The 22425-nt window shown below is 35.6% G+C and overlaps 2 protein-coding genes across 2 annotated transcripts; both read right to left on the bottom strand.

Moving 5' to 3' along the window:
* Positions 1–12: 12 nt before the first annotated feature.
* On the bottom strand, positions 13–21768 carry LOC127938583 (protein PALS1-like). Its single transcript, XM_052535294.1, has 13 exons — positions 21471–21768; positions 20169–20377; positions 18695–18772; positions 16036–16161; positions 15777–15938; positions 15122–15199; positions 14742–14925; positions 13783–13851; positions 13584–13655; positions 13107–13274; positions 11833–12035; positions 1621–1746; positions 13–1415 (listed from the first exon to the last, which is right to left on the bottom strand). Exons 1-13 carry the CDS (start codon positions 21766–21768, stop codon positions 1236–1238), a joined length of 1953 nt encoding a protein of 650 aa, XP_052391254.1. The 3' UTR covers positions 13–1235.
* On the bottom strand, positions 3598–11302 carry LOC127938041 (piggyBac transposable element-derived protein 4). Its single transcript, XM_052534427.1, has 4 exons — positions 11030–11302; positions 9019–9606; positions 7241–7585; positions 3598–5918 (listed from the first exon to the last, which is right to left on the bottom strand). The coding sequence occupies exons 1-4, from the start codon at positions 11182–11184 to the stop codon at positions 3707–3709; spliced, it is 3300 nt and encodes a 1099-aa protein (XP_052390387.1). The 5' UTR covers positions 11185–11302; the 3' UTR covers positions 3598–3706.
* Positions 21769–22425: the final 657 nt, after the last annotated feature.

Genomic DNA, 22425 nt, shown 5'->3' with positions numbered 1-22425 from the left:
AGTTGTGGAAAAGGCTTCCATATAAGGTAAACGTTGCATTAAAACAATATTTATATTACTTTAATGTACTTAAAAAAAAAAAAATCTAATTACTATATTCACTAAATTTCAATGCAAAAATAAATGTTAAATCAAGAAATGCTTCAGTTGTTTTGCACTTAAACTATTAAGTGTTACATATATACCATTACGCCAACTTTTAAATGTAACTTTTTTTAATGAAAAACTATTTTAAAATTAGTTTTGGCTTAGGTATTATCAAATCATACATCAGCAATTATTACATTAATGTGTAATACGTGATATATTTACAGCTCTATGAAACTACTCACAAATATCCTCCATGATGAGGAAATACTTTTAGCAGTATCTACATTAAGAAAATAATTTAATTTTTTACAGGTTTGGAAATGTACTACAAACACAAAACACGGTAAAAAAATATTGCAAAAAATCTCCAGAAAACTTATGGAAGTCCACATGGATAGTAGCAATTTGGGATTTTTTGAATGGAAAAACACTGTACAGCTTACTATATTTATGTGAATACATCATTTTAATTTATGTATACACATAAGTATGTTTAAAAGAATAGTTAACCCAAAAATGTACATTTACTGAAAATGTACTCACCATCAGTCCATCCCAGATGAGATGGAGCATTGCATCACTTGCTCAGCAATGGATCCTCTGCAAGTGAATGGGTGCCGTCAGAATGAGAGTCCCAACAGCTGATTAAGAAAGAATCACAGTAATCCACAGCACTCCAGTCCATCAGTTAACATCTGGAGAAGACGAAAGCTAAAACGAATCCAGCATTAAGCTATTTTAACCTTGAACTCTCAATCCAGTGAAAAAGTCCTGTTGTCTCTCACATCACAATTTCTCTCCTGATTCAAACCAGATTACTTTTTAACTGGAAGAAGCAACAGCTGGAAGTTAAAAAGGTCTTAGTCATTAATTTGCTCCTTACAAACACACAGCTTTTTTATTGTGATGTTTTTATCAGCTGTTTGGACTCTCGTTCTGACGGCACCCATTCACTTGGATTCCACATATGATGCAATGCTACATTTCTCCAAATTTTAGGGTGAACTATATCTTTAACAAGTAGACACACAAATAGGAAGCACACTGTACACAACATTCATACAAACAAAAACAGTATGAAGGCCGTTTCAAACATACCGCTTGTATTTTAGCCTTCAACACAATTTCTTCTGAACTGAAAGTGTTTAATAGCTGACCCAGGCTGAAGGGACCCACTGCGGCTCGATGTCCAGTTTGTCAATGAGTCTCAGCAGCTCAGAGACACTCTTGTCCGGCTCGATGTTTGTGATGACTGCATCGAACATATGACCGTAGCTGTGCTCCATCTCATGTGCTTTCTCCAAGGTCTCTCTCACATCATCGTGCTGCGCAAAGAAAATGACACGATAATAATTGGTTTGTCAAGTGCTCAAAGACACCTGAAATATGATTTAGGTGTTTTCCCTCTATATGCAACTGTACATCTATCACTCAAAGGTTTGGATGCAGTTAATGCACGGATATCCCTTGTGTTCTATATGACTGACTTCTAGTGTAAATTATCTAAATAAAAACGTGTATCATGAAGACCATGTGTTTCTTCACTCCTCTGGGAAGCAGGGTGGAGAATCGATCCTGAGGAGGAGGAGAAAGTGGAGAAGGTCTGATGAAGATGATGTACGGTTTAAGATCTGAGGAACACAGCAGTCGCAGGGACTGAGAAATACAAAACACAATAAGTCATGAAATGTAAACTAGAAAGAGAAACAAATACAAAACAAGCTCGGTACGGGATGCTCTAAAAATCCAGATGCATTGGATATATTGTAACGTTCACTGTCTAATAGTCCGAGACACATCTGTTTTTCAATCTGCAACAAAAACCTAAATCCTATAAGTGGATATCATAATTAAGATTTCACAGCTGAGATTATTATCCTGGCAATTCAGCATTATTGTGTTCTGATAATTATAATTATTTTGCAAATGGACTTTGAGTAAATTTTTTTATACTACATTACAGTCAGGGTCACAATATAATGGATAAATTAATAATAGAAAATAATGGAAAACTTGCAGTAATTCCCACTGTTCTAGATATATGTACTGATGTTGACATAAAATGAATTTTTTATATCATTTTTCATATTTTTATAAGATTTTCTAGATCATCTTGTGCCTCAATAACTTTACTACAAAAGTCTCATTTTTTATAGCACCATTAGGTTTTTTATAAAATAGGTTCAAATGGCACATAGCAATCTTAACCTTAAATAACTACAATCAAATGTTTGAAAATACCTAGCTGGCAGGTTTCCTAAATTTATTCCCAGAATATAATTATTTTTACTAAAAACTAAATCCGACCAAACTACAATTGTTTTTTTTTTTTTAGTTTGGATTGAGCGCACAAATTGTATTTAAATCAGAAAATATCAATCTTTAAAAATGAATGATTAATGTCATAATACATTGAATTCTGTCATAATGTGTGCTTTACTTACAGTCAGAAAACTGCACCAAACACAATTGCAAAAATAATGAATGTTTTTAACATGAAAATAACTAAAAACTAAAAAAGAAAAAAAAACTCCAACATTTTTGTTACTTTAACCCTTTAACTGCCCCACCAAGAAAAAAGCATTTTTTGTTTGCATTTCTTATCTCCTTATGTCATTAGTTACCACACTCAATGTATTTTTTTTCCAACACGTCCCATAATTTTTAAAACATTAGCTTAGCTTTTCTACGTTTACCATAAAGTGACAAATCAACCATTTGGTTGAACACGTTTTTGAAAAATTATTGAAAACATACTAAAGTTTTTTCATGGCACCAAGTAAAATAATTTTGTAAAGTTAGGGCTCTTACAGTGTAATATGTCAAAAAAATATGCTTACCTTGCAAAATTTCACCAAAAACAGTTTACATGGCAGGAGTGATTTCTTTCTCTCTGACATCCATCAAAGAAGAAGTGTTGTGACAAATGCTGTCGATTTTTTTTGGCTTAACATACCTCTACCAGATGGTAGAGATGGCTCAATCAGCTTGAATTAAGTTAGGTACTCCTCTCAATAAAATATAGTGACTCAAAATGTGCTCAACCATTTGGTCGAGCGGCAGTTAAAGGGTTAAATAAATGTTAACTGAAAAAAATAAAAATTATAATAATAATGCATATAATATATATATATATATATATATATATATATATATATATACACACACACACACACACACACACACACACTTAACTTATTTTCATGTAGTTGCCAAGTTCAAATTTCTCATTTACTTTAACTTGATGTAAAAAAAAAAAAAAAAGAAAGAAAAAAAATTATATATAAATCTAGTAAAATAACTGGTTTCAAACAGGTTTCCTAACATCAGTGAGTTAGTGTTGTTGTGTTGGGTTTGTTGAAATCCTCAAACTGATAAATTATTCGATAACACCACCAATGTTTACAGGGGAATCAATCACTTTGAACTGGGATATGACTAAGTGTGTTTTTTAAAAAACATCTGCTGAAAATGTATGCAATGTTGCAAACAGAAAACAAGAGACTATAGTTTGTAGTTGTTTTTAATAGAGTCATAACTATACAAGTAACAAGTTCATACAAAACGAAAAATGGTCATACAAGATCCCCCAAAAAAATCCCAAAATGCAACACATCTACAAATCTTCAGGGTAATGATCTATGTGCCATTTCTTGAAGCAGTTGCTTGACGACCGGAAGCATAATGCAACCTTGCAGTGGGAGCAGTATATGGGAGTCTTGACTTTATATCCCTCCAGTTTGCACATGACACAAACTCGCCTCCCAGACGTAGCATCAGAACCGAAATACTCTGGATAGCATCGCTCCATCTGGGCAGGTGAGGGTGGGGGAGACGACTCTGTTTCGGACACAGAGTACGCATTCGTTTCTTTAGGGGCTGAAGACAACCGTGCAGACCTCCTTATGGAGACCGCTGTGTTGGATGTTGAGGGATCTTTGGCAGCAGACGGAAAGGGATTCTTACGTCTGCCGACACGTGCGAGTTCTGAAACAAGGATTTCCCTAAACAATTTTTGGGTGAGTGGGCCCTTGTTCTGAGCTTTCGCCAGTTTTTGGTGAAGGATGAAACTGTTGACCACTGCGATGTCAAGAAAATGGAAGAAGAGCGTCTCGTACCATTTTGTGGATTTGTGGAGGACAGCGTAATAATCTGTGAGGGAATCCGAGAGATCAACACCTCCCGTGTATTTGGTGTAGTCCTTCACAGCGGATGGAAAGGGAATTATATGTTTTCTCCGAACCCCATCGGGACCCTCGGCTTTCCTGGTGACTGTATCCCCCGTGAACGCCTTGTGAATGGAGGAACACATGAGGACTTCTCTCGCATCCATCCATTTGATGAATAGAAGAGGACCTTGCCGACACCAACGGATGGAGCCTAATTTAGATCTTCTGCTCAGGTCGTTGACCTTCGGTAAACTGGAACTACGGCGCAATGTGCCACAAGCGAGGATGTCGTTCTGCAACAAATCCAAGAAAAGAGTCGGGCTGGTGTAGAAATTGTCCATGTATAGCCTATAACCCTTGCCGAGGACCTTGTGATCCAGTAGTCTCTTCACCGAATCGTACCCGGCACCTTTCCCCGACGACGTTGAAGTCTTTCCTTCATATACGAAGAAGTTCCAGGTGTACCCGCAGGACGCATCGACGAGAACGAAGAGTTTGTAGCTCCATTTAGTTGGTTTGTCATTCATAGATCGCTTAAATCCACTCCTAGCTTCGGTAGCGACCATTCTCTCATCAACCAGAATCTCTCTGTCGGGGTGAAAGTGTTTCCTACACGCCGAAAGAACGTCTTTGTACAGAGGCTTGATTTTAAGCAGTCGGTCATAATCTGCGGTGCCTTTCTTCTTGTTGTTCTCCTCGTCCTCCTGAAGATCACAGAGGTAAAGATTCCAGGAGATGGCCTGAAATCTTGCTTGGGACATGATGGTCCGCGGGTACGAAAAACTGTACATTCGATTCCTCGCCCAGTAGTCCACTATCGATTCTGCCTTCACCAGCCCCATGTAGACGAGTAACGCCACGTATGAGTAGAACTCGGGAACGGTTAGAGGTACCCAGACAAACTTCTTTCCCGCTTTCAACCTCCTTTCGGCATTGCTGTTAGTGTTTCTAACGATTGTCTTGACTGAAGAGTTGGTGAAAAAGAGCTGGAACAACTGGAAGGGCGTATATGTTGTGTCCGCCATGAGCTGCAGACCTGGAGGTCTCTTAGGGGAAAAATTTGGTAGTATCGGTTCCTCATCCTCATTGCTGATGTCAAGCCACTTATCTGGCATACTCTCATTTTTCTTAAAAGGTGAATCCGAAGCTGAAGACAACCTGGTTCTGGCTTGCCCTAGTGAATAAGTAGTTGCTACGGGCTTCGATTTCTCATCGGTTGAAGTGGGTTCAGAAGTGGAAATAGTTTCGGGATTGGGATTGGGATTGGTGGAGATAACGGGCTTGGGAGCGGGATCTAAACTTGACACAGGGATGAGATCGGTGGAGGGATCGGATAAGGTTATGGGAGTGGAATCAGGGGTTGGATTAGGTGTGAGATTGATTTTTAAAGCATGCTTTCGTGGCCGGCCTCTTCGCCGTGGTAAAATGGGAACTGGATTAGAGTTAGGTGTGGGAGTGGAATCGTGGTTGGTGGTGGGAATGGCTTCAAAAGTGGGTGTGGCTTCAGATGTGGGTGTGGCTTCAGAAGCAGGTTCAGACGTGGATAGAAAGAGTTTGTCTATTGGTCCTGATGTTGTTTTTGGCGACTGTGCCAATGCAGGTGATTTTGAACGATCCGGACTTTCCAGAAGAGGGTTCCAGTCATCACCAGAATCAAGACTGTAATACAAAAACAAACAAACTTTATATGCATGGACTCAGTGGCTACAATAACAACAACTGAAAACTAGTATCAGGACTAACCCCATAAAGCCTTACAAGAAATCAAAGTGTTTAAAAAAATCCAAAATTTAAATTTCAGTTTAAGAACCCTTAAGATGTTATCAAAAAAATTTAAATACTAAATAAAGTTTGTTTTTATTGAGTGTCACATCCTAAAAATAGGATTCATTTTGTTGATTATACATTATACAATTAGACAAAAGTTTTTGAATGCATTTACAACTGCTTAAATAATGTTGAGGCTGTTTTTTAACTAATTAAATAAATTAAAAGGTACCAGTATTTTAAATATAAAACCACCAGTATTGTCTTTTGCGTGAGTTGAGTGAGTCATTAATTCAACCAATTTGTTCAAATGGCTGATTCATTCAGGAACGAAGAAAGTGACAGCTGTCTTTATGAATGGATCACTGAATCATTAATTAAACTGATCTGTTCGAAACGCTAAGACTTTCTGTAACGAAGCACGTCTGTGTGTTGCTCTGAGATGCAAAACAGTTCTGTTGTGGTTTCATTTGGACGATTTCCTTTCACAAAAGTATATAAAAACATATTTAATATATACTGAATTTATTGCACTTATTTATTGAACTGTTAAATCAATCACACATGCAGCCATGCTTATACTTCGGAAAAGCACTATAGATACTTAAAAGTTTTATATGTTACTAAGACTACATACAATAACAACATCAATTTGTAGTACACTGCTATATCTTAAATCAGATTTTAAGATCAGAAAAAAGGAAATACACGTTTTGCTTTTTACTTTTTAATGACCCACGGAAACCCTTCATAATTGAAGCACTGTAATTTTTATTGTGGAGGGCAATACATATAATGCAATCCAATGCAATGATGACTGAGAGATGAACGAATATACGTTCCTCAAAAATTGTATGGATCATATTTGATACTCACATTTGAACAAAATGTTTCTAAAAATGTAGCAAGTAAACCTCGGTCGCTAGTGTTCACTTGATATAAACCTTCAAGAATCGGCAAGGTTTTTGTCGCTTTTCTTTTAAATGAGAGAAACATGGACAAAAAAAAGTGGCTTTTCTTGAATAGAATTTTATTTTATATAAAAATGCATTTTTGCATTCTAGATGGATGCCTTTGACCACTGCAATTGTGTCGTGCATCTTTTGCAAACAAATTCAACGGATCTCGAGAACTTATTAAATGCAAAAATGTTTTCTGTGTTAATGACTCTGGACGACAAAACTCTACCATAAATGCAAGACTTCCTTACTCACTTTTCTTCCCACAGTTCCTCTTCCCTCTCTGAATCACTGATCTCTTCGCTGTCGTCATCAAGATCACTGTCTCGAGGCCTGGTGGGTGCAGGATTAGGGTTGGGAGCAGATATGGGTTCAGTGGTGGATACTGAAATCAATGGTTCATCAGTGGTTGTGGGTTCAGAGGTGGGTACATGATAAGAAGTGTCTATGGGTGCAAGTTCAGGCAGGGGACTATGAGTAGTTTTTGAGGTGTGCTTCAAGGGCATCGGGGATGAGAGTCGTTGCCTCTTTGCATTTGATGATTCTGAACCCTCTTGGCTTTCTTCCTTTGTAGAAGGCCATTCTTCAATAGCATCCTCACTGTAACACAAACCAAACATGCTTCAATATGCATGCACAAGGAACAATTCTCAGCACACGAACAATATACAAACACTACGGTTCAAAGGTTTGGGGTTGGAATGTTTTTTTAATGTTTTTTAAAAAGAAGTCTCTAACGCTCACCAAGGCATTTGTTTGGTAAGAAATACAGTAAAAACTCATTATTGTGTTATTTGACATTATTTTAGCTTTTATTTAAAAAATATATATATTTTGTAACATTAGAAACATTTTTACTATCATTTTTGATCAGTTTCTTTGCTGAATAAAATAGTAATTTATAAAAAAAAAAACCTAATGTGTATGTATGTATGTGGGTCAAAGACGTTAAGATGTCTGCATCAAGAAAAATGTACAAAAGTGATTTTGTGTCAATAGAAAGCACATTAAATGTAAGTAAAATGTCTACTTTTAAGGTTTTAAATAAGTTTTTGGAGAATAAAATGTCAAAATTTGGTTGAAATAATGTTACATTGTCATTCAGTGTAACACAATATTTATGCAAAAATTCTAAAAACATGCTTATTCTGACGTGTACATATTAAAATATCTAAATGAATAATGGAGCATACTAAATTTGATTGTGTTTTAAATTAGTATTCTTAATGACAAATGGGCAAAACCTAGGATAGTGGAAAATTTTAAAAAATGTCAAATTACAACTCATTAGCATTTGGGGTGAAAGTAATTAGTCTTTTAATACGTCATAAATAGATTTTTGTTGTAAATATGCCTGACAAGATTGTTACACTAAATGACATTTTACTGTGTGTCTTCTGTAAATCAGGGCTAAATGTATATTTATGTTTAGCTCAGAAAAACAAAAACAAAATTGCAATTAAATAAAACTGAAAACTTTTTACATTTTTTGGGGGGGAAAACTATAACAGTTTAAAGCAGTATTACACTTTTCTTTTATGGTTAAACACTTTTTCGTCTTTGACCCATGTATGTATATATATATGTGTGTGTATGTATATATATATATGTGTGTGTGTGTGTGTGTATATAAAAGGTAATTGCGATTTATCTCACAACAATCTTTTTGGAGTCTCGTACTATTTTTTTCAGAACTTCGAGAAAAAAAAAATCTGAATTTCAAGATATAACATTACAATTGTGCGTTAACTCACGATTGAGTTTATAACTCACAGTTCAGAGCAAAATGCGAAAATTGTGTAATATAAACTTGCAATTGCAATAAGAAAATGTCAGAATTGTGAGATCACACAGTTACTTTTTGTTTCGAATTCTGAAAAGTTTTAAAGTTTTCTAAATTCTGATATATATGCAGAATTCTGAGAAAAATTCTAAATTGCGAGAATAAAAAGATGATTTATTTTGTAGCAAAAAAAGGCTTTCATGCATTAAACCCATTAAAAAAATATGAATTTACTCCTGCATTTACTCACTTCTCTTCCCAAGGTTCCTCTTCCTTCACTGACTTGAGCTCATTGGTGTCACCATCTATCAGAAGCCCTGTAGATGTGGGGGCACAGATGAGTGTGGCTATCGGCGCCTGATTGGAGGCGTGCGTGGAATTTGGGTCGAGTTTAAAAGTGGAAGTGGGATTAGAGATGAGTATGGGTGTAGAATTAGGGCTCAGTTTAATGGAGGATGAGGCATTGGCAAGGGTTATAGGAGTCAAATTAGGGCTAAGAGCAATGGTGGATGTGGAATGAGGGCCGAATTTAACAGAGGAATTAGGGATCAGCGTGCCATAAGGAGGGGGTTTAGGCACGATCGTGGCATATGGGGTGGCTTTAGGAAAGAGTTTGGCTTTTGATTTGTCCTTAGATGGTCTGCCTCTCTGTCGAGGTAAGGAGACGGCTGGGGTGTTTTTCGACTTGTGGGCAATCGCTGGTGCTGATGGAGAGGGTTTCAAAGCATTTTTAGTTGACCGTCCTTTCCGGCGCGGTACAGACGAGGAAGGGGAGGAGGATGAGTTCCTCTTTAGTTTTGAGCGTCTGCGAGGCTTCCATTCTTCAGAAGAATCAATACTGGAACATATAATGAATGCACTTAATTGTTATATCACATTAAAGAGGTTTATTATGCTTTAATACACTTTAGGCAGCAGAAAGCATGAAAAACGTAGGGTTAAAAATAATTAATGATTGGAAACAATAGATGCATTGACTAAAGTGCTTGCAAGACTATTTTGCTATTCTTCATTACATCATTTAATATTAATTCAGGTCAAATGCATCGTCTTGTATGCATACATTTGAAATCTATGCTATGTCTTTGCACACTCCTATAGGTTTAAAAATGTTAAAGGTCCTGACAGTGATTGTTAGGAATATGACGTAAAATAGACATCATTGAAAACAAATAAGTCAGACCTTTCTCATGATTAATCTAAACAAAACTGAAAAAGCAATATGTGACCTGTGCTAGCAAAACGAGTCAAAGAGTAAATTTTTACAATTTATTTATTTTTGTGTTCACATTCTCTATTAAAAAACATTCAGAATGATGATTTTTATTACAGTATATGTGGATGGGGAGCAGCATGCCCAATTTCACTTAATTTAATTAGAAATGCTCTCTGTCTGTCAATAATTGTCAACGCATCATAAAACAAGAGAATGCATTCTGGTGATTGTTTGCAATATATCTGGCGTGACAATATTAGGATAACGTTTTTCAATGACATTAGGATCTTCTTATGAATAGCTTATAAGCTGCACAAAATATGGTCAACGTTTGGCTGGATATGGATAACAATGTTATCAAACCATTTGGCTGTATGAAGAATCTTTTTGAAAGTGGCATATTTTTTGCAAACAGCATATACATGGACAGCTCCAATAGTAGATTGCTGTTTTTTGTCGTTAGCGGTGTCAGATTCTTCTGAAGACACAAACTGCTTTCTCCATGTATTATAGACATTCTTGGGCACAGATGATCAATATGCTTTCTCCCAATGGTATACAGCTATAATAAATGTAATAATTTGGAATGGGGCAAATCAACAGACATGTCCCTATTTATTTATTTTTTTTACATAATATTCAACTGCAGTGTCACCAACCATAATCCTTAATATGTGACAGGACTTTATAATTCTGAAGAAAATTTGATTGGACAAAAATAAGGATACGCCCTTGAGTGCAAGGTGACGCCATTTAGATTTTGGGCCGTTTCTCAGATGATAATTTTTTTTTAATGATGTAACTATATACATACATAGATACATATAATAAAACCAACATGCACACACGTTATAAATAATTACAAAAAAATATTAGTGCATTAGTTTTTATGTGCTCTTTATGCTAAATTATGCTTTTATGCTTTGGCGTCTTGCAAACACTGTTTTCCTATCTAGCATTAAGAACTGCATTCTGCATTAAGCAACAACAGGAAAACAATTTCTATCCCAAAAGGTAAAAACACTACACATGACGCGTGACTCACTCTTCATCCCGCAGTTCGTCCTCCTCCGCGGATTCGTCGAGCTCGTCGCTGTCTGACAGAGGTTTGTATCCAGCTTCAGTATCGCAATCTTCTATTACGCACTCGATTTCATAAAACATTTGCCTTTTCGATCCAACATCCTCCGCTGATGCCATTTCGAGCAGAAAAGGCGAAGAAAACTAGACGCAGCCTCCTTCAGACGCTGCAAGAAAGAACATGCGCGCACACTTTCTGCATTAGCCCCGCCTCCAACTGCTACGTAGAGACTGTCGCAGTCTCTGATTGGAACACAATCTTGAGTGACGTGACAACGAAAGGCTGAGATCATCAGTAATGCGACGTGAACCAAAAGGTAGACCCTTTTATTTAGATTTTAAGAACCAAATATATAAAAAGACATGCTTTTTTCAAATGTACATTGTTTATTTCAATGCAGTCTTAACCTTTGGGGCTTGCCTATATGTTTGTTTTGTCTTTGTGGTTGTGTCATATTGTTAAGTTAAAATGTTTGGCAATAAATACAGGCTAAATAATATAAAAAAAATAATATTGATTTAAAGAATAAAATACCACTCTTTATAATTTTTTTACTGCTGTCTTTAATTAATGTAAATATATGCTTTCCTTAGTTATTTCATATTTTGTTTGGTCATGCAATTTCATATTTGCACTCTGTTATTGCACATGACTTTACTGACCTTTTGCTTTTTTTATTATTATTATATCACACATGTCATACGGCCAATCAATTCCATGCATGTTGTTCTTGGTAAATGCCATTATGGGCTTTTACTCCATCTTACCCTGGGATGCAGACACAGCAAACAGATTTTTCCTGAGTTGACCACCTGTCTCACCGAATCCGTATTTGTGCCGTACAGGTTCTGTTCAAACTCGCCCGACTCGATGAATTTCCCTGCAGCCAGGTCACATTCAAAGCTCTGTCGTGAAATAAAGTTGTACTCCCTGCCGTTGACCTCATGTGCACGGGGGGTTCGTGTGGTGTCTGTAATGTGTTTGAAATCAGAAATAAGTAAAATAGATATGCATAAACAAAATAACAGTCTGTGTATAAATGCATGACTGTTAGCATGCATTAATTCATGGTTGTATTTAACCCAATTTTTCTTAAAGAAACAGTTTACCCAAAACTGAAATGTCCTCACCCTCAAGTCACTCAAGATGTGTTTATTTCTTCATCAGATTAAGAGAAATGTAGCATTGTATCACTTGCTCAGCAATGGATGCTCTGCAGTGAATGGGTGCCGTCAGAATGAGAGTCCAAACAGCTGATAAAAACATCGTAATCATCCACAAGTAATCCACATCAGTCCATTAGTTAACAACTTGTGAAGCCAAAAGCTGTGTGTTTGTAAGAATCAAATACAGCATTGAGGCATTTAACTTCAAACCAAATCTTCTTGCATTAATACTGCTTTTTACAGTGAAAAAGTCATTTGAATCAGGTGAGAAATATTAAAATATGTGAGAGAACAACAAGAGATGGATGTTTTCACTAGATTATATACATTTTATACATATTTTATCAAGAAGTGATTGTTTAAAATGACTTAACGATGAATTTTTTCTTACAAACATTGGACTGGAGTGGTTATTGTAATAGTAGTTATCACTGGCCTGGAGTGGATTATAGTGATGTTTTACCAGCTGTTTTGGACTGACGGCACCCATATACTGCAGGGGATCCAATGACGAGCAAGTGACGTGATGATACATTTCTCCAAATCTGTTCCCATGAAGAAACAAACTCTGTATCTTAGACGGCCTGAGGGTGAGTGAATTTCAGCAATTTCATGTTTTGTTTTGTTTTTTTTTTTTTTGGGGGGGGGGGGGGGGTAAACTATTGTTTTAATAATAAAATGATTGGTTCTGTTCTGAAATTTGAAAGTTGCCCACAAAGGCATGCTTTTACAACATAATGAGTCTCTTATGACAATTAATTTTACAATCGATGCATCTTACTATGTTTTGTAAGGGAGCCATTGTGTGTGTTCCCGTAGTTTGGCTTTAACGTTAAATTACTTTAAGCCAAAGCTGTAGAAAAGCATAATCTTACGTGGAACAGCCCCGGTGAATCGGTCAGGCTCTAAGGAGAGCAATCTTTGTCTCAGTTCATCATGTCCGCTGGTGGGTGGCCCAATCAGGGCGATGGGGCGCTTGCAGTTGGGCGGCTGATGGTAAAGTGCCACCTCCTCATAGGTCAAGATATCCTCTGTGTAAAGCTCTGAACAGTGACAAATATTCATTATTGGGGAGTTTTTAGAAAATATAAATGCCATTAGTCTATACAAGGGCTATTGAACTTGTTAAAAGACTTCAAATTAACAGTGCTTTGGGAATTTCTGCCCACAACAAAAGGTAAATGGCTAGATCCCAAAGGATGAGGGTTAAACTGTGTTTCTTCTCAGTGCATCTTCTGTTTTTAAATGCAAATTGCAACACAGGTGTGAGAAACGCTTTCATTGTTATTTCTTATTGCCCATCTTTAGTCTGTAGGGGTATGCAAGATTTCTTGTCTTCAGGAGGTACTCACCGATATTCTTACTTGGGTTGAACAAGAGTTTTTTGAGCTGTTTTTGGCTTTTCTTTGCACACCAGAGTTTCCCTGATAAAAGACGAACAATTATCAGTGAGCTTTCCTCTCTCAGATCAACAGCAAAGGATGATGAAAGCTCAAAAAAGCAATTCAGATGTACGTGTTAGTAACTTCAGACAGACGAGGGCTAACTCACCTTTATACTCTTGATTTCTGTCTGTGAGGGGTTTTTTCATGGCTTCTCTGTGTTGTTGGAAGCTCTTCCCTTGAAAGAACACAACAAATAGCAACCAGTTCTTGTCTTAGTAGCTGCTGCACCACACATACTAGACATTCAACTGGAAAGATGATATTATATGCCCTGAAAGACATAAAACTGTCAGTGTTATAATGACTCCTATTAGTATGTGAACCAATATGGTCAAAATTGTTGCTGTTTTTTTGTTTCCGTTTTGCAGAGTAAATGCAAAATGTTATAACATGATTTTTCATACATGACAAAAATAGCACAAGGAGACTTCTGAGGTTTTAGTTTTGACTGATCATAGAAATAATTTATTTAGTGTTGTTACTGTTAACTAAAACTAAAAAAAAGCTGAAAAAAATAATTAAAAATATTAGATTTAAAAAAAATCTGAAATTAAAATTAAAAAAAAGTTTTTTTTAAATAAAGCTGAAATGAAATAAAATGTTAATATTAAATGAAAAACCTAAAAAAAATAGAACTCAAATAAATAAGTGTTAATAGCTAAACCTGAAATAAATACATTTTTAATAGTAAATATTATAATAATAAATAAACACTATTAAATAATAACAAATATTAATTATGGAAACATAACTAATACAGATGACCAAAGTACATAAAAAAATCAATAAAACCTCAAATTAAAAATGAAATATAAAAATAAACGCAAATTCAAAAGATTAATAAATATGATAGGAGTATATAAACAATAATAAAACAACACTATAATCATTGAGTCATCATTTAAACTTAATTGTCAAATAGAAAGTGTAAATCAATTGCAAATGCATGATTAACATGACTGTATGTCGCCCTATTCAGCAATACAATACATTCAATGGATTTACAAGCATTTTTTTTTCTGTCTCTATTCTGTATTCAGCAGAAACTCTGCTAATTGTTCTCACCAGGTATAAGACCAGCGAGGGGCTTCTGTTCCTCGTGTCCGTCGCGGTACGCCTGCCACCAGTTGGGGTCGTCCTGGCTGGTGACGTGAAGGATGTCTCCCTTCTGGAAGGACAGGCCGAGCTCTCTGCATGGCACATATAGATCGTCAGATGGGTCATAGCTGAAGTTTGCCTTCACATGCATCTGTAAAGAAAGAGAACACAGAGAACACAGGCTCATAAATGTATCTTAAATTCTTACATCACAAATATACTTCATGCATGAGTCAATCCCAGAATGCATTGTGGCAAGAAGCCAACTAGAGTTTCAAAGAAGAAAATCCCAGAATTCAAATTCAAAGGAAGGAATTAAAATGAAGAAATTAGAGGTGAAATCATACCACAGTTGGTCTGTGAGGAGCTTTGTGGTTTTGAAAGTTTGGGATGAGGAGAAACGTGAGAGACCCATGCATGCAGGACTAGAGACAAAGAAGAAGAACACTGATGTAAATTATTCATTTTTTAAAAAAAGAAAGAAATTAATACTTTTAATCAGCGAGGATGCGTAAAATTGATCAAAAGTGACAGTAAAGACATTTATAATTTTACAAAAGATTTATATTTTAAATAAAAGCTGTTTTTTTTTAGTTTTTCAGTAAAATATTCTGTTTTCAACATTGATAATAATCAGAAATGTTTCTTGAGCAGCAATTCATATTATAATGATTTCTGAAGATCATGTGACACTGAAGATTGGAGAAATGATGCTGAAAATTCAGCTGTGCATCACAGAAATTAATTACATTTGTACAAGATATTCACATAGAAAACAGTTATTTTAAATTTTAATAATATTTCACAATATTATTGATTTTTCTGAATTTTAGATCAAATAAATTAAGCCTTCACTTATTCATACATGAGAGACTTCTTTCAAAAATAAATAAATAAATCCTGACCTCAAACCTATGATCAGTAGTGTACTTTATATCAACAGATAAATATGGTAAAGCAAGTTAAGGTGTTTCGAAGAGTTTAGGGTTTTCTGGATCTCACCAGTATGTTGTGAACATCATTAACACTTCTTCCACGGACTGGAATGCCATTGATCTCCAAGATTTCATCTCCTTCACTGAGCAGGTTGCTTTTCTCAGCAGTTCCACCGCTCACCACCCGACTGATGACGACACGATCATGTTCGTTACGAACGGTCACACCCTAAACAACATTAAGGTATAGCGGTACAACAAACACACAGACAGAAACTACAGTAACAAATTCAATGCTGCCATTACAGAATATATAGTAGACTTACCAGAGGCACGTCACGAGTTTTCTCCAGCGAAACCAGTTTGGTGGTCTTTTCATCCTGGTCCACTGATTCAATAGTTTCAACATCTAATTCCTGTTCAGCAATACAGTCATGAGCTTCCATCAGGGCCTGAGGAAGAGCCGTGAACATCAACACTGGTTCTTTTGACTTTCTTTCACATAGCAATACTCTAGAAACCACATTGCACCCACCAAGAACAACCCTGCAATTGTAAAAATAAGTGTATTCAAGTGTGCTATTAGTTACCTTCTTTTATGCTAAAACATATGAAAGTATGCTTTTAGTTGACTTTTTATGAACTCCTCAGAAATATACTTAAAATGGCATTTAAGTATACTTGACTTATATTTACAAAAATGCACAGCTTCACCTGAACATAAACCCAATCATCACATCACCTCTTACCTCCTCATGCATTTATAAAGTATGAAGAAAGACAGAGCCGCACCGTTATAAATGGCTGCCTTTAATTTTCTATAATTTTGTGCATCTGCTTTAATAGTTCAGGTGTGATCTGATATGAATAGACATAAGGATAAATGATGCTAAATGAAAACAGTATATTGCAGTAGACTGTATGATCATTCATATTTTCGAAAACAAAAGGCGGTAACACTTTAAAATACTGTTTCTTACTTACTGCATAACTAATAAGGAATTACTGAAGAACTATCAGGTAATTATTCATTAACACTTAACTCACTACTGTTAACTACTGAATAAGATGTGTTAACTAATCAGTATGTAATACAATATTACGATTGTGTTAAGTAATAGTTAGCTAATAAATAACTAATATATTCTGTCATACCTCCTGAAGAACTACTATTAATTATCTGCTAGTTATGTTTCAAGAAATATAACCATGAAATAACTACTACTGAACAGTATACGCAAATAATCACTATAATAATCAGGCTGTGGCACACAAATCAAGTACTTGAGTACAGACACCCCAATAAAATATTACTCCAGTAATATTATAAGTAGGCCTTTTACTTGAGTAAAAGAACAAATACAAAGTACTGCTACAATAACAACTTTGTTACTTTGTTACAACTTTGTTATAAACCTATAATGGAAATTAATTATGCATTTTGTTTGCTTCTACAATAAATGTTTAACTTTTGATTATAAAATGTTTGTTAAATTAGTTTAATTGTGGGCAGAATACTTGATAAAACGGAATAAAATATGCTGTATTAAGGAATGTTCTCATCTGAAATAAAGATCGTAAACAAGTTGATATGTATTTTACAAAGTTTATGATTACTTTTATAGTTTTTTTTTTAGAGTGTATGTTTGATTTAAGTCAAAATGATGTAGCAATTATTATTTACTAATAGGTTCACTTTAGAATACTCTCTCAGGTTCTAAATAATTCCTTTGGAATTGTCTAATAAATCTTTATGAATTATTAAAGGCTTCACTATATTTTCACTTTAAAATAGGCCTACTGTTTCAGGTGACGAAATAGGTCCTGCAGAACTATTTGATAGTTATTTATTAATTACCAGTGGGTTCCCTATGTTTTCACTTTAGAATACTGTTTCAGGTTTTAAGTAATTATTGTGGAATTATCTAATAATTCTTTATTAATTACTAATTGGTTTCCAATATTTCACTTTAGAATAGGCCTACTGTTTCTGTTTCTAAATAAGTCCTTCAGAATTATTTGATAATTATTTATGAATTTCTAATTGGTTAACTGTATTTTAATTTAATGAATAGATCATGTGGTATATGCTGAGGAGGCACACATACAGTACTGTATATTAAATATAAAAACTAACGTAAGTTATCACAAGGCACTGGAGTGGTGGTGAGGTTCCTATCCTCGGGCGCCGCAGCATAAATGGCTGCCCACTGCTCCGGGTGTGTGTTCACAGTGTGTGTGTGTGTTCACTGCTCTGTGTGTGTGCACTTTGGATGGGTTAAATGCAGAGCACAAATTCTGAGTATGGGTCACCATACTTGGCTGAATGTCACTTCACTTTTTTTTTGTTTGTTTTTTTTTCACTATCGGAAGCCGATTTCTCACAATACAAATCACCACACAGACAAATCCTCTATAAAATGTATTGCATTTAATAATATTGCATTTTCATACTATTACTACTTCTATAACATTTATATGAAAGGGTCACAATTCAATGTAATTGTGTAAAACTGTTCATTATAGTTACTTCATAGTTATTTTTCTTGAACCTTAACTAGTAGATAATTAATAGTAGTTCTTCAGGAGGTATGACAGAATACATGAGTTATTGATTAGCTGACTGTTACTTAACAGTCATACAATTATATTACATACTGATTAGTTAACACATCTTACTTCGTAGTGAGTTAAGTGTTAATGAGTAAAGTAAACACTGCATAAAGTGTTACCTAAAAGGCTTATCAGCTTTTAAATGGGATGAGAAGATCCCTAGTAAACACAAAAAAACACTTTATAGCAAGAAGCCAACCACAGCCAAGCAACACAATAGCAACTCATGGTATTATGGTAGCAACTTCAAAACTTTGATTTAGAAAACTTAAAATTCTACTTATCTAGACTCATTTTATGCTTTGAAAAAGTGCTGCCTTTAGTCAGATGATCCTGACGTTGTGTGAGATAGATTCAGTCCTGGTGATTTACCTGCAGGTGTGGTGACGTCAGCAGGCCTGTGAGTTCTGTGGCTTCATTATATTCACTAGACTGCAGGGCACTCTCTACCTGGAGAACAGCAAGCAACAACACAGATGAGTAGAGATACATCTAGACATGTGCAGCATCATTATGACCGTTGCTCATTAAAATAACCTGATGCAGACAGTCAGATACTTCTCCTTTACATTTTATACAGAGTTTGCACGACTGAAATGTACTGATTTTATATATTGCAAATCAAAAGATTTGGTTAGGAAATTTAATTTGTAGATGAGTTTCAGTTAACATCTTAAGAAGCAAAAAGCTGTGTGTTTGTAAAAAAACAAATCCAATTCAAATCATTGCTTTTGGCTTAAATAGGAGTCTGTAAGCCATGATAATGCTTGAATGTCTTACAAACATGCAGCTTTTGGCTTAATAAGACATTAACTGATGGACTGGAGCGGTGTGGATTACTTGTGGATTATTGTGATGCTTTTTTCAGCTGTTTGGACTCTCATTCTGACGGCACCCATTCACTGCAGAGCATCCATTGCTGAGACAGTGATGTAATGCTACATTTCTACAAATCTGTTCATATGAAGAAACAAACTCATCTACATCTTGGATGGCATAAGTGTGAGCACATTTTCAAAAAAGCACTTCAGGTGCCTTTGCACAAAAACAATGACTACAAAGAACAGATTCACATTAAAGAGTAATAATATTTTACAATATTACTGTTTTACTGTATTTTGTCAAATAAATGCAGCAAAAACATTTTAAGAAATCCAAAATTTTACAACATTAGCATATATTTCCTTGCATACACAGAAATCTAGATAAAAATATATAATTAAAGGATTATTTTACCTAATATTTGTGAGCGATTTACATATTTATGCTGTTATTGCTTATTATTTTATTATTAAAATAGCAGACACTCACAATGTCAAGAGCTTGTGATAGGGTTTTATGAGATAGCAGCAACTTTAGTTTAAAAGAGTACAAAGATATTTTATCAGTCACAAATTCTGGAGAAAAACAGAGCCACACTAGCACATTTCATGTTCGGTTGAAATAATCCTTCAGCATTTAAATGCATAATTTCCTTCATTTTTAATTTAAATGCATAATTAAATAAATAAAAAATAAATATATTTTTAAGTTTAGAATTAGACAGCCTTCCATTTTTTTACAATTGTTTGGTGAAAATGACCCCAAAGCACCACCTAGTGTCAAACTACACTAATACTATTATAATCGGTGTAAATGTAAACAAGCGCTCTTCGAGATGAAAGAAATCCTTTATTTGAAACATGCACATGAAATAATAATAATAATAATAAAAAGCTCACAACTTATGGAAACACGGTTGTGCAGCAATGAGCATCACAACAGTGAAAGGAACTTCAAGGTTGTGTGTAAATGTGAGAAGCTGTAGGGCCTTATTCCTGTATTTTGTCTCGGTCCCTGTCCATACCTCGTCTCTGAGCTGCTGTGCGTGTGCGGTGAGCGGGATCGGCAGACAGAGGCGTCTCATGCTCTGAGCCACACTGCGGTGCATGATGAACGCCTGCTGGAAATCTGACCGAAGCAACAGCTCCAGCAGCAGCTCGACGTCCAGCTGACTCTCAGCATCCGTCAGACGCAGCTGCAGATGCTGCAGAGAGTCCAGCAAATCAGCCAGCTCTGAAAACACACAGAAAAACACATTACTGATAAAAAAAAAAATCCCACCTGATTCAACTTAAAGCTTGCTGCTTTGTATTTTCACGTATCTTGTCATTTCAATAAATTCTTCAAAAAGTCTTGTCTATTTGAATCTGGTCCTATTACTAATTACTAGACGTTACTAGAAAACAATAACAACTTTTGGATTTCGAATGACTCAAGAGTGAGGATATAAACGACAATTAAAATTCTAGGGAAGTCAATGATAACATCAACTGTCTGGTGAGTAAATGATGACAAAATGTTCTTTTTTGGGTGAACTATCATAAATCAAAAATTACACACTTCATCTTCAAGGCTTTTCGTGTACCACAATGTTTTATATGGTAAACCATTGTGTAAATTTCACTTTTATCCCACATCGTAAAGCAAGATTTCAACAACTGTCACCAGTGTTTCACCCAGGGAGTAAGCTGTAGGTATTTAGCAGCCGTTTTTATCTCGAGGGATACGAGTGCACTTCTTACAGGGACAATCCTCCTGAAGATAAGAGTCTTGCTCAAGAGGTCAGAGGTCAAGTCATCACGGCAGTTTAGTTTAAGGCACAAGTAAACTCTATCCTGCTAAGCTACACTTTTTATTATGGTTTTGACAGTCTTGTGTGCTCACCAATGCATTTATTATTCAAAAATACATTAGAAGCATTATAATTTAAAATAGCTGCTTTCTATGTGAATATATTTTAAAATGTAATTTATTTCTGTGATGCGAAGCTGAATTTTCAGCATCATTACTCCAGTCTTCAGTGTCACATGAATAATATGCAGATTTGCTGCTCAAGAAACATTTCTTATTGTTATAAATGAAAAGAGTTGTGCTGGCCAATATTTTTGTGTAAACCATGATGCATTTGATTTTTTCAGGATAGAAAGTTCAAAAGAACAACATTTATTTAAAATAGAAACCTTATATTATAAATGTCCTTATTGATCAATTAAATGCATTCTATATTGTAATCAGCTATTTTAAAGTATTTAAGCCCACCCCTAAACGTGATGCTTTTTCAGGTTGTTCATCATTTAATCACATTTCTCCCTCCTGTGTGTCTCACCTGTTGTATTCTTCTCCTCTGATGTTGACTCTGCTTCTTCTGCAACATCCATCCCATCAAGAAAGGCCCGAGTGATGGCTTCATTGCTGCTCTGTGCTGATGTGAGACATGAGGACGAGTTCAGATCGGTTTCCTGAGCCTGTTTACAAGCCTCCTCCTCCTCCTCCTCCATCATAATCATCATCGCTTCCTCTGGGTTGTCTTGGATTTCCTCGATCTGCTCATCGCAGCACTGAGCCATGAGTTTGTCAGGACTGTCCATGTCCATCTCAGTGTTGTCACGCCAGTCCACCGACATGCCACCGTTCATATGTAATGTTAACATGGTCAACACAATAAACTACAAAAGGTTCAGAGCAGGAGACACTGATGCATTTATGATTTCCTGATTCCCTGAAACACATGCCAACAAAACAGAAGCCGCACTCTACAAATCCTGTCATTTGTATTGCATATAAAATGTATTTAATGCTTACTATAGTATAAAATGTGCAGTATATGCAATATATATACTTCTATCTAAAAAATTGAGCCTTTTAAAAGTGAAAGTGTGTAATTTTTGCACTTCTAAATGAAGCTGCTGAAGTAATGCAAATACAATTCTACATTTTGGCTACATTTGCTTCTTTTGAAGGCACCAATCAGGTTTCAGCAGTCAAGCACGCAGACATGTTTAGCAACAGTTGTCAGTGAAAGATGACCATCTGTTCATCTGAGACTACTTAGCATTCTTATCTCTCTCTCTCACACACACACACCATCACTAGGACTTGCAGACAAACATAAACCGAATTGCTAGCAGGTTTCAGGGAAATAAATGAATTCCTTAAACATTCAAGAGCAGGGGCGGCTCTACCGGGGCTGCCACCCCAGTTGGCAGCAGCGAATTAAAGATTATGGCCAATTTGAAAATTTACGAGCGCGAATCTTTCGTGATTCGTTATCCTGCACCGAT

Source organism: Carassius gibelio, chromosome A20 (assembly GCF_023724105.1).
Source record: "Carassius gibelio isolate Cgi1373 ecotype wild population from Czech Republic chromosome A20, carGib1.2-hapl.c, whole genome shotgun sequence".
NCBI lineage: Eukaryota > Metazoa > Chordata > Actinopteri > Cypriniformes > Cyprinidae > Carassius > Carassius gibelio.
Note: the sequence above shows the minus strand (reverse complement) of the source record. Positions and strands in the feature narration are given on the sequence as shown.